The sequence below is a fragment of the Labrus mixtus genome, chromosome 19 (assembly GCF_963584025.1).
Source record: "Labrus mixtus chromosome 19, fLabMix1.1, whole genome shotgun sequence".
NCBI lineage: Eukaryota > Metazoa > Chordata > Actinopteri > Labriformes > Labridae > Labrus > Labrus mixtus.
Window position 1 is genome coordinate 15,833,163 of NC_083630.1, and position 13,452 is coordinate 15,846,614.

The 13,452-nt window shown below is 37.8% G+C and overlaps 2 protein-coding genes across 3 annotated transcripts in view; both read left to right on the top strand.

The window, feature by feature from the left end:
* Window positions 1–9,267, top strand: part of dipk1c (divergent protein kinase domain 1C) — a 37,130-nt gene extending 27,863 nt beyond the window's left edge. For both annotated transcript variants that reach the window (XM_061064997.1, XM_061064998.1), the window contains 4 exons: window positions 630–951; window positions 3,639–3,803; window positions 6,886–6,960; window positions 7,117–9,267. In XM_061064997.1, the coding sequence (XP_060920980.1) occupies window positions 630–951; window positions 3,639–3,803; window positions 6,886–6,960; window positions 7,117–7,356 (802 nt within the window). In that variant the 3' untranslated portion in view covers window positions 7,357–9,267. The remainder of the gene's footprint in view (window positions 1–629; window positions 952–3,638; window positions 3,804–6,885; window positions 6,961–7,116) is intronic.
* The window catches only part of LOC132994570 (cytochrome b5), a 107,211-nt gene that overhangs the window by 55,879 nt on the left and 37,880 nt on the right, over window positions 1–13,452 (top strand). The gene's annotated exons all lie outside the window — the stretch shown is intronic.

Genomic DNA, 13,452 nt, shown 5'->3' on the forward strand with positions numbered 1-13,452 from the left:
AGAAAGACATGCTTTCAGTCTGAAGGCAAAGAAGCTCAGACATCCCAACAGGCTGTGAGCCAAAACTCCTCCGAGTCCAGAAATAAAAGAGATAAAGGGAGGCGACCTGTTCTGCTTATCTGGAGGCCTGCAGACGCAGCTGCACAGACAAATGGAGTACATAAAAACAGATGGTTGGATGGATAAAGAGACTAACAGAACAGAGAACAGCAGGATGACTTACTCCTGTGGATTTGTCTGACCTTTCACTAGCAAGGACCACACCACACCAATATGTGTTTTAGATATTTAGTGATAGATCATGCTAAGATAATGCATGTTAAAATAATGATTATGGTGGATGATGTTGTCAGTTAGGTTGGTCTGAAGGCTGGGCAGAGGGAGACTGGATGTGGGTTCAGTCTCAGGCTTCATTCTTTCCGAGCTGGTCAAGGCCCCCAAAAGAGTCAGGTTTAAATTGCGCTGAGTTGAGTGTGGGCTTGACCCACAACATTAAGGTTGTTGCAGTAAAAGAAGTGACATACTTAAGATGACAAGCGTCCAAGGACTTAGATGGTTTGGTCTGCGATTTGTCATATTTTATTACAATATTCATTCACACAGTTGCACCTTCGTCTTCTCTCCTCCAGAGTACTGCAGGACCTCAGCACCCATGTGGCCAAAGTGTTGGGCTCCTGCGGTCATTTCTACGCTGTGGAGTACCTGTCTGCTGGACACGCGTGGGACCAGAACATCTTCTCCCTTGACGACGTGGCTGTCTCTGGGCTGCAGGGTCAGGGCCGAGCCGGGGCCGCGGGAGGGGCCAGGGGGAGGTGGACCACCAGGGAGATGGTGCATCGAATTGCTCTGAGTTTCCTGGACATGGTGTGGCACTTTGACAACGACTTCACCCACAAACTGCACCTTTGTGACATCAAGCCAGAGAACTTTGCCATCAGGAAGGACCTTACGGTGAGTTTTCATCTCGTTTAGATTCATTGTTGAATTGTTGACCTCCTCTCCTTCAAAGCGACCAAAAAAAGAAAACCACAGAGCCAGCCTGAATGGCTAAAAATGTTTTCTGAGAATGTAGTGAAACATAAACTGAGTAAAAGCAGAGCAGAAAATAAAACGGTGAAAAGGTTGTTGTTTTTTAAAGCCATTACTGAGAGTAGACAGTGGAGAGCAGACAGCGGACGACGTGAGATTTTTCTTTAAGAGGTTTTTTTTTTTAGCCTAAAGCAGAAGATGTGACCCTGCTGCTGGGAAAGTGAAGGTCACCCTACCACATACACACACATACATACACACACACACACACACACACACACACACCCTTGTCTTAACAGTGTGTTAGCTGTGCAGCTCAGGGAGATAGACTCACTTTAAGATAAGTTATAAAAGGACAATCCTGTATAAATTCTCTCTATTATTAATTGACACGTCCATTTTTAAAAGTGACAGTTTTTAGCTTTTATTACCACGTTCATACTTTGTCCAGGAAGAGGAGGTGCGAACTGTTTAGAAAGGGTACAGTGTTTGATTTTTTTATTATTATTGTGATGTCATTTCTTAAAGGTAGAGTCAGTAAAAATGTTCACTGCAGCTTGTAAAGACGACTTTCAAACTGGGCCCCTCTTCTTATGGGCTCATGTCAACAGATTCAGCACACGCCCACTGCAGGATTTAGTATGCACAGATACTAACTGTATACAACGCAAGGTACAGCACAAGCTAAACGCTTGGAGCCGGCTTGTCCAACAAAAAGCAGGCCAACTCCGTGTCGCTCTTCGTCCCACGCTCCTCCTTCAGAGCCAGACAGTGGGTGAAAGCCAAACCAAGGTTAACCCTGTATTTTGGAACGAGTTTTAGCCACATGGTGATTCGCCTCACTGTTATTATCCACTCCCAAACTCACCTGTGCACTGTCATTGGCTGGAGGAAACACTTCCACTCTCCCTGAAATGTCCTGGTTTCACTAAAACATGAACTCCAGGCAGAGGACAGAGTCTCTGCAGACACAGTCACCACCACATGCATGTATGGAGTGTTGATTGAGCAACATTACTTTTGTATAGGTCTATATTTTATTTTTTAGGGAAATGCTGCTGACTTAAATGTTTATATTTCTAAAATCTGTAAAACTGCAGAGTTTAAAGGGTTAATGTGTGAAATGTTTGTCAGTAGGCTGATCAGTAAGCATACATTTAAATTTAATTAAATATTACATTTTGCTTAGCGTACTTTAGCTGCTACATTTAGAAGTGTTTGGAGTTGAGGAACAAATGGAGTTCAGATTAAGCAACATGTGAAGTCATCTCAAAGCCCTCATGAATCAAATTTTAATTGCACTTGTCAGACTGACATATTTATCCTGTTTGATTTATTTTTTGTATTAAAATGAAAAAAATCTGACAGTTTTTCTTTAAATCAGATCAAAGCAGCATTTAAATGCATCACATGTGTTTGGCAGTGACAAAATAATCAAATGTGTGCTGTGATCTGTCTCAGATCGTTTTATAGTCCACACAGCAAATGGAGCCAGGCGTCACTAATTCAGCAAACCATCACCACTGAATCTCAACTATTTTGTAGCTCACACATCTGGCTCAGAACGACGGCAGAGAAAAAAAAAGGCGAATTGAGTTTAGCTCCAACATACGGTGAATAAAACACAAGCTCCTCATTGTTCTTCTGTTAGCAGATTGAAGATTTTTCTGTTAAAGGTGTAAAAGCAGAAAAAAGGAGCTCTGCAGCTTCCAAACAGTCTGTTTATTTTAGGAAAGTTTTTACTGGAAACTATTTTTTTTGGGGTTTATTTTTGTCAAAAAAATAGTTCCAGAAAAGTGTGATTGTTCTGATAATGAAAACAATTGATCATACAAGTTAAAACACATTATTATTAAAGGACATGTTTAAAAAATTAAAAACATTTTGAGAAATACATTTTTGGGATATTGAATGAAGCAGGGACATATTCTCGCTCAAAGCCAAACCAAAAAATATCGAATCACAAAATGGGGGCCACGCTACGTTAAGGTCATTGCAAAAAAAAAATTCCATGAACAACTTTTTTTTTTACACTGGAGGCCAAAAGACATTTCACTAAACACAGAAATATTTAATGAATCACAAAAATATTTTATTTTCCACATTTTTCCCAAATTATCACCTGAAGAAGACCTCCAGTTTAATGTTCAGGTGTATGTTCAAGTTTGAATTTCCTTACCTACATGATGTGTGTATAACCTTTCATATTTGTATGTTTCCTATTGTATGGAAATATCTATTATTTCAAACTGTAGTTATTATTAAAAATATTTAAAGGATAACATTCAATTGCAAGTTGAATTTAAAATTCTAATTTTTTATAAACAATTTTAAAATGTTTATAAGAATAGATTCACTTTAGTAAAAGAGTTTCTGAATTAACTATTTCAATTTCAAAACCTGCTGCTACAAATCTAAAAGTTCTCCACACACTTTAAATTCAGTATAAATATAAAATGTAAATATAAAACATGTTGTATTTTATTAAACTTTCAGCTCTGTGAGATTCATGTTCTTCACCTTTATGAGCTCTTAAATCAAACCAAACGATGAAGAGGAAGCAGAGAAGCATGGCTCAATTTAACGTCTTGGTTTTTTTCGTCCTGCAGGTGGTGGCGATCGACGTGGACATGGCGTTCTTTGAGCCCAAGATGAGGGACATCCTGGACCAGAACTGCAGCAGCGACGACGACTGTAACTTCTTCGACTGTTCGTCCCGGTGTAACCTGAACAAACGCAGGTGCAGCCCCCGCCGCCGGAACAGCAACCTGCAGGTGAGACGGGGGAGACGGGCGCCGTGGAAACCTGGTCACTGGTGATGATTTGATGTGTAACTGAAAACTTCATGATACAAAAACATATTCATGTTTCATCAGGAGAAGAAAGTTTTAGTCTGTTTTTACCTGAATGAGATCACTGCACCAATGTTACATCACTAAAGAGAGAGCTTAATGATAATCACATCAAGAATTTAATCTAAATTAAAATGTTCTTTTTAATAAGTAAAAAATAATGAAAAAAATAAAAAAAATGTGATGAACTTGAATACATTTCAATAGATTGTTTTTGCAGAGGATTTGAAAACTTTGTAATTCACTTTTATTTGTAAATTAGGGGTTAAGTTATTAAACCTTTTCTTATGCATGATTCAAATCTTTGAATTCATCTATTTGAACATTGTTTTTGTAGTTGACAAAAAAGAGAAATCATGTTCTGAATAAGAATGTGAAACTATTAAACAACATTAATGTTGGTGCAAGCAGGACAAAAGAAAATTTAAAGTAGAAGAAACAAAAGCAGCAAAAATCTAAATATAACAAGGGTCTTCTCTGGGATTTTCTTTGTGATTTCTTCTTAAAGCTCATGTTGTGTATTTGTATCTGTTCTGCAGAGCAACGTTTCTCTCAAATACTCTCATATTGAACTAAAATAGAAGATATGACTTGAGGCCTCTAAACTTTCAGGCCGCTGTGAGTCTGCCTCAGTTTTAGATTCAGCGTTTGAACTGAGTGTGTGTGTGTCAGTGTGTGTGTGTGTCAGTGTGTGTGTGGAATAATTGCAGATCTGAATAGAGAGGGCAAACGCATGTCAGTATTTTAAATCCAACAAAAGGAGATAATTCGTTAAAAATCTGCTTATCATTTGATCATTTTTCATTTTTAATCTTAAAATAAAACATCAAGATGTGAAAGTGTTTTTCTGATGTTCAGAGAAAAGAAGAATATTCGTTTAAGCGTTGCCTTCATGGCTTAATAGAAGCTATAAAAAATGGTGGGACAAATCTTTTTATTTGACATTTAATTTATCCTTCTTATGTTTCATTAACAAAGTGAAAAAAAACATTTGAATGTGACATATGTATTCAATCCTCTCAGGCTCTTTAACACAGTTGAAATTAACTTTTAATTTATCAATTACAATTTATCTTTATTGGATGTTATATTTCTGTGTTGCATTTATTTAAATCTGTGTTTCCGAACAGATTGACATTTTTTTTTGCACAAAGTACAGAAATATTAATTTATTATTGTCTTCAACAGAACTTTTGGAAATGGTGAAGAGGTGCTGGGCAGAATAAGAAAATGCTTTACATTGTAAATGTGAGAGATCAGAACCATTAGCCAGTTAAAATTATTATTATGATAATTATAAATATGAATGTAATAAACTTTGGAGGAGACTATGTCTGCACGAGCATCACAAAAATATATCAAATAAATTTACCAATTATTTAACTTGAATTATTAAGAATGTTTTACTGAATTTTGGGTAGTTTTCAGCAGTTTTTGTTGAATTATTCTTTTTATCTAAAGAAGAATTAAATGTATATCATAATAATGATGAGTGGTTGTATTTCTCTAAATACAACATTCTAACACCTTTAAAATAACGGCAGACATTAGAAGTCATTCCATTGCTATATTCATTAATAGTTTTATTTAAATACTCATGATACAAATATATTCTTTGATTATTAAAGTTAATTGTGACTGTGTTTTTAAGAGGTTAATTGTTATATTTTGAAATGGAAATTAGATAAAATAGTTAAAAGAAGAAGAAGAAAACAAATGTTCGGGACACAAAGGTCGAGCAGGCTGTCACCGTCATCATTGTCATCGCCATGACAACGTCCAGACAAACTCTCATCACCCTGCCGGCTCCTGTATCACATGTCACGTGAAACGAGAGACCTGCATTCATCCAAAGAGATATGCGTGAACATGAGACAGACAGAGAATGTTTTTCTGCAGGTGATGACAGGAAGTGATGCAAAAACATCCGATAAAAGAGGAGAAGCAGGAAAATGATGCTGATGATGAAAACTCTTACAAAGGAAGCAGAAGTGAATGTATATTTATTATCGTAGATTATGCAAAGAAAGGTCACCAGGATAAGGACTAAAGGAAAAAAAGCAAATGAGAAGTTTGGCAAATATTGTGAAAAAACCTGGGAAATAGAATCAAATATGGATACAATTTAAAAAAAAAAAAAAAAAAAAGTGATGTTAAAAGAAATCAAAAGGAAACAATAAACTGAATCTGAGTTTAAATGGAGAAATTAGCTAAATTTTAGAGGAACAAAATGAGGGAACAACATAGCTATAAATGTAGAGAAAGTGCATCAAATAAGCAAATGAAAAAAGATGAAGAAGTAGGAATGTATGGAATGAAAAAGAGTACAAAATTAAAGTAAAATAAAAAATAAGACAAAAGCAGGAAAGAGAAACAAGGACAGAAGAATGGAGTGAACAACAGAAATTAAGGATGAAAGAAGAAGTGTTCTAATCATCAAATAGGAGATCGAGGTGAAAGGGAAAGACGTCCACAGAGATTGAGGGAAACAAAACCTAAACAACCATAATAACCAAAAGAAGGGAACACAAAATAAAGGACAAAAAAGAGAGGATTAAGAAAGGGTCAAATGATGAACAAAGAAAGAGAAGAACAAAGGAAACGGAAGAAAGAAACAAAGCGCAGACTGGACATGAGACTAGAAGGTGCTGATGACACGGCGATGACACTCTGCTGTCCTATTGGCCCATCTGAGACCCATCAGGTGACCTCTGATGACCCTCCGCCCGTCAGTCATCTATGAGGAGAAAGGAGGCATTGTCATTTCAACTGAGTGTGCAGTGTGTGTGTGTTTGTGTGTGTTTCCGTCAGCTTGTGAGGAAATCATCACAGGTAGAAACAGAACGATGTCGTCTGCATAATGACAGCGAAACAGGTTCATATTAAGGATTCTTTGTTGTTTTTTAGTCTTTTATGTCTCCTTTTCTGCTTATTTCACCATCAACTCTGCCTTTTTTTCTTTAGTTTATATTCCTCTCAGTGACTCTCTCCTTTTTCTCTGCAGGTGATCTGTGAGAAGATCTTCAGGCCGTGGTTTTCTCCCACGCTGCTTGGGGCCAAAGCAGGGCTCCCTCTGCAGGTAGTCATAGTAGTTGTAATAGCAATAGTTAATTGCAGGTGTATTTTGTTCACTGCATGTTACTACATTAATCTTCTGTATTTAAAAATAAAGGTATTTCATATTAGTACACTGTCATGTTTCTGCATCTAAACTGTCTTCTGTGTTTTTCTGAAGGTGGAGCTGCAGCGAGCGGTGCAGGAGTGTTCAGAAACAGAAGGCGGTGGGGACGACAAAGAGGAGGATGGGGGAAGAGGAGGAGGAGGAGGAGGAGGAGGAGAGGCAGAGAAAGGTGGAGGTGTCCATCAGCGTCTCCTCAACATCCTGAATCGCCTCCTCCAGGAAGGAGCAGCTTCAGGGGAGAGAGGAGCATCCTGGGAGGGGAAAGGTCACGTCCACACAGCTCTGAACTTCTAATTTAAGTACTATGAAGACAGTGTCCTAGGAAGGGCCCTACAGAGAAGAACAAACCTTTGCAGAAGGAGTTACGGTTTAAAAAAAACTTAATAAGGGTCTTCTTGGGCGTGTTTTCCTCCAGATGTTTGTAGAACGCAGACTGCTTCATCATTGAAACCAATGATGTAAAGAAAAGAAAATAATTGTTTACATGCTTGCTGAAGGGAATGAGTCAGTCCTGTGGATGATTTTGGTGAAGAGACACAGTTTAAGCCAGCAAAGTGAGAGAATCAGAATCCATATCTACAAGGAGTATGATTTCTAACAAATATGGACAATTTCTGAGACATCATTTTGATAACATCTGGTTAAATGTGAACTAGATTATAGACTCTAAGAACAAAGAGGGTGGACTCCCCTCTGAAGACACTTTTTAGATTGAAGAACTTGTCTGGCCTGCACTGATCCAACATTAAAATGCCCCGACACCTTTGGGAGGAACTGGACTGCGAGGCAGACCTCCAAGATTTTGTGTCCTAGTTTCCGTTTTTTGCAGAGGCAAAAACTTGGATTTCATGTGAGCAAGTTTCTTGATGTAAATATTGAAAATGTTGTGATGCTGCAGAGACATCACTTTTGATTTTGACGCTGAATCTTGGATTTTAGGACTGAAGTTCTGAGTGAGAGAGCTCAGCGATGCCTTATTTGTCTTCTCATTAGAGGAGTTTAATTTGGATCCAGTGAACAAGGATCCTCTCTAATTATTCCTAATGTTATCAATCCTACTAGTCTCAGTGAGATTGAAAAATGTAGTGTAAATACTAAAGTACCAATGGGTTTAGTTTAAAGGTCAATTGAATGTCTTAGCGAGTCTTTAGGCTTTTAGGACAGGATTTCATTTTTTTGTTTGTTTGTTTTGTTTTGTCATTTTAACATTTGATAGTGATGCAGTGTTGATTAATCCCAAACTTTAGATTCAAATGTGATGAAAAGGATGTTGAGCAAAAATAAATCCAAATTTAAAAATGTAGCTGGTAAAACAACAAAGCAACTCAAAGCAATACAAATCCCAAAAATATTTTTTGGAGTCACTGTTGATATTTAAGCTTCCATGATGCTTCTTCAATAAGGAAAGCAGGTTGACCTAACCCAAGACCTGACTTTCCAACTACTTCTGTTAAAGTTCTTCCATAAAACAGAAGAATCAAACTTTGGACACAACCTTATTGGTGGTGATGCTTACATATTTTAACAAAATGATTTTTTTAGTGCTACAAACACCTCACATTACATAACAAGTAGAATAAAAGGTCTCAAAATTTAAATCAATGCAGAAGTGCCTTGAATGAACATTTTTACAAATGGCATACAGCATCTAACTGTATGGCGCCCGACATGGGCTTCAAAACTCTGGTTCAGAAACTAATCAGTGACATCGCTGATACTAAGTCCATGATAAGTCCAGTAATTCAGTTTGAATTTTACAGGACTTGATCAGGGTTTTCAACGATTTGTTCATCTGAAGCACTTATTCTAAACCCTCCATATGTTGTATCAGTCTCAGTCTAAGTTGAAACTTTAGTTTTTTAACATTTGTGAGTGACTGAGCAGCTTCAAACTAAGCATCATCAATGAGTTTAGACGTGAGAACACTCTCAACTCTTTTCCTCAGTTTTCAATGTGTCTATTCACAGACGGGCCTTTTAGAGAAGATATTTAACTACTTAATCTTTCCAGGATTAAGTCTGAAAACAGTAGACAACTACACACTTCAGGAAGTTTATTTATAGATTTCTGTGTATTTTATTATTTTCTTCGTTTTGTCTTTTAGCACTTTTTGAGGTGTGTTCCTTGCCGTCATTGTCTTATATCATCTATTTTGTTGTGTTGTTGTGAAATGTGAAAAACAATAAAACGTTGGTCATAACAGAACAGTAGAGAAGAATGCAAGGTAAGTCTTCCACATTTGCTACAGTCTTAAACATTAGGGATTACTCCCACTTCTTATTGACAGTCTTTGATTAAGTTCAACATAATGACAGTATCTGAGACATGAAAGATTACATTAATTCAGACCATTAGCAACCACTAACATTAGCATTCAGCTACCAGAAATAAAAAAGCTGGAAATAGATCAAACAAGTTTAACCTCAGGCTCAAATGATTAATACTAGTGTTGTAGTCGAGACACACTGACAGAGACCAAGACATATGTCAGAAAAAGAGTACTCCGAGACCAAGACATTTAGGGATTGAGGCTAAGGCAAGACCAAGACCAAGACCAAGGCAGGGCGAGACCGAGAGAAGACAAAGACCATAAATATCTCTGAAAAATCATCATCTTGTGTGCAGCAGGCGTCTCACTCTCTTAGACCGTAACACCGGGAAGGTTGCGTCTGTAACCAGGGGATTATGAATGAATTGAAGTTATTTGTTCTTTAAGAAAGGTGTGTTTTCCTTCTAATCACAGTAATGATGGCGATCAGTGGTGGTCTTGATTTTATATCCGGAGTCCACCTGTCAGGAAAGGGGGAAGTGAGACATTGGTGTGGACCAAGGGTTGTCTTAAAGTTGTCACAGAAGGATAACCACAAAAATAATTGCAAACAATTGATTGGAGAGGGGGGGAAAAACAAAGGAATTATAAAGAGCCAAAACAACCTTCTAAATTAAATAATGCGCTGAAAATTATTCACTAAAACACTACTGCCAAGCAGCTGACTCAAAACTAAATTGTCCAGTAGACCCAGAAAATACTTAACAAAATCAAAGGCTGCAAGGGAGGCCTTAAAAGTTAACACAAAAGGATCAGGTATAGCAATGAAACTACCCAGCACCCCAAGTAATTCACTGAGAGACTCAGACACACACACACACACACACACACACACACACACACACACACACACACACACACACACACACACACACACCTGACTCTGCTCTGAATTGATTCCTTCACCAACCTCAGTGAGATGCTAGAGAGAGTGCCCTCACCCTAAATCGCCAGTGTTAAGACGTGCATCAACTTACTAAAATGTGCATGCAATTTATAAAACAGGTGTACAAAATAGAAACTGCACTTACGTTTAAAAGAAAAGGTATCTATTTCACCTTCCAGGCTCTGTATCGTTCCCTGCATAGAGGTCGAAACCTGCTAAAATTCCCCTGAGATGATCCTTTTTGCTCTGGCCACATGTGGATGAACTGAGGTCATGATAGATTAAACATGAGAAGAAAAATGGCTCAACATTACCATGAGTTCATAATCTGAGCATAAATGACTCTAACAGAAAGAAGCCGTGTGTTTTAGATTTTGTCCTCTGTCCGAGGCCCACGGAAGGGCCACTCATTTCACACTGAGAACTGATCATATTTTCAGGCTTCAAACATTGAGTTTACATCTGGTCCAACCGTGTCATTATTTTGTAAATATTTTGTGTTTTGAATTCTCTGTCCAGGTGCAGGGAGGATGTGTCTAACATGTTGTGTCTACCGTCAGTCTCCTGCTGCTGCCTCTTCTTCTTCTCTGCTTTATCTCAGGTTTCTGTGATTTCTGCAGAAACACAGTAACCTGGTCATCTCAGAGGCCTGTCTCTGGAGAATTATAGATCTGTATCAGCACTGATGAACATTTATTTTTTGTTTCTTACCTTTAACATTGGCTCAGCATGGAAACTGTTAAAACCCACAGAGGGGACTTAAAATATCAAGCTCTGAACTTTATTTGTGTTTCTCAGACAGCTGAGTTTACTCACACGAGGTCCTGATGTGTCCCTGGTGTACATTTACCCGCTTAGACTATTTTCTGGATGCTAAAGAAAGAAAGAGGGGCAGGAAAAAGGGACAAAGTGATGTCACCACATTGGTTTAATGGAAATTATTTACATGGAAATCTGTCTTTGCTCTGCTGGCTCCCAGTCAAACTCACTCTGGCACTTTTCCACTGTTTTCTTTTTAGGAACGCAGACTGCAAAAACAGCCCTCCTACTTAGACAGAAAAAAAGTTATTACTTCTGATTTTTACAGGAGAGCAGCAGGAAGAGACACTCTGATCTTCTTCATGCTGAGTCTCACTGAGGAAACTTGGAGTTTTTTTTAAATTTGGCTTTAACGGTCTGCCAACAGTTTCCTCACGCTTAGATTCTGTTGCAAACATGCAGAGCTGCTTTACTTTTGGTTTCACGGCTCATTAGACACCAAAACACTGCATAGCTGTTTAAACTCTGAGACAGTTAATATTAAGCAACCACCATTTTATCCTCTGTATACACAAGTCTGCAAATCCATCAGTCTATTTTTTTCAGCCTCTCTAGTTCCCTCTATAACCTGTAATATGGGGGTTCCTCAGGGTAGCATCCTGGGTCCCTTGCTCTTGCTTTTGTGAATCTCCTAGATGTGTATAAATACTCTAATTGTTTATTATATGACGATGACATTCATTTTTCTTTCTGATCCAAATCCTGATGACATAAATTCAAAACTCTCCTTTGAGATAGAAAACTATCTTTTTCTAACCCTATTCATTTCCCAAGTCAAACAAATATCTTGGATTATTCAGTGATTCGCATCTTACTTTTCAAAATCACATTCACAATTTAAGAAAGAAGCTCAACCAGAGACTCTATGTTTATAACATCATGACTTCTCAGAATTAGATAAATATTCATGCTATTACATTTTGCCATCAGATCCATAACAATAACTCGTCTCCAGTACTTAGTGCATCATTAGATCACTCTCACAAGCATTAGTACTGGCTAACAAAAACAGTTATGGTCAGCACACATTTTTTCATATATCCACTTAAATCTCAAAACTTGATTGTGTTTTTCTACTTCAAATTTATTTATTTTTGTTCGTTTTGTGCAGCTGCTTGCTGCCGGTGTGATTGTGCTCTCTCTTGGTTTTACGGCGTCATAATCTCCCCGCAGTAGGCTCACGTGTTGTGATACAGGACGAAGTGAAACTTTTTAAAACACGGATCCCCCAAGGCTCAGTTAGGAAAGATAAAAAGCTGCTCTTTTATTCATTAATTTTTAAAGAGTTATTGTTGGGTTTTTTGCCTTTATTATTTTCTGTCTGTCTGTTTGTCAGTCCGACTCTCTCTCTCTTTGATGTTCATCAAACTGTACTGACCCCTCTTAAAACAAAAATAACCACCCAGTAAAACGATCACTGTATACCATGTGTCACAGAAAATGAATCACAATCTGGATCATGTTTAAATTTTCATATTGTTTGCCATTCGTACAAGTCCATAAACAAAACAAAATAATGGCATACTAAATTATATATCAGCTTTACATATAGGCTACTTGCTAAAGGATCTTTGTAGGGCTGGAATGGTGCAGAAACAAAAAGTATTCAAGGATTGCATTCATTATTGTGTATAAGACACAAACAGGACAAAAAGACGAGATAAGAATCATCAAGTTCTGCAGAAAAACAAAAATTGGTGACTCAAAACTGACCAGAATGCAGGAAAAGAAATGTAAGCTGCTTAAAATGTTCTGGGGGAGACCCCCCAGACCCCCCTTTCCATGGTGCCAACTAAACAGCATATAGGGCCAACTTGACTTTGTAATGGCATGGATGCTCTGTTCGGATCATCACCCATGATTCGGGGCCACATAGGAAGTAATGTGTGTGAGTTTGTGTCAGTCAGATGTTTCGCTTGGGTTGCATTTGTAGGTATCAGTTGGCATGCATTTTGCATGCCCCATAATGCCTTCAATATGATACATTAAAAGAAAACATTTTGGACCTCATTATTTTCTAAACCCTGGTTACAACCCTGGCAGTAAGTACAACTTTACATTCATTCTGGCTCAGGCTGAGCAGGGTATACTCTCTGGACACTTTCTATGTCAGTCTGTGAGGTTTCTCTTTCCAGTCCCAACTCGTAGCCATCATGCAGGAGGAGACAAGCTGAGCTCCTGGAATTCTTCCTATCTGCCAAAAGAAGGAAATTAGACTTGAGCTTCATGCTTGATATGATGTGTGTTGATTAGCCCATTTTATGAGCCACACAGTGTGATTAATCAAAGATGGGTTTGAAGCTTTAAAGTCCCACTCTTGTTTTTTTTTTTTGCAAGAGGAGATAAATGATCCAGT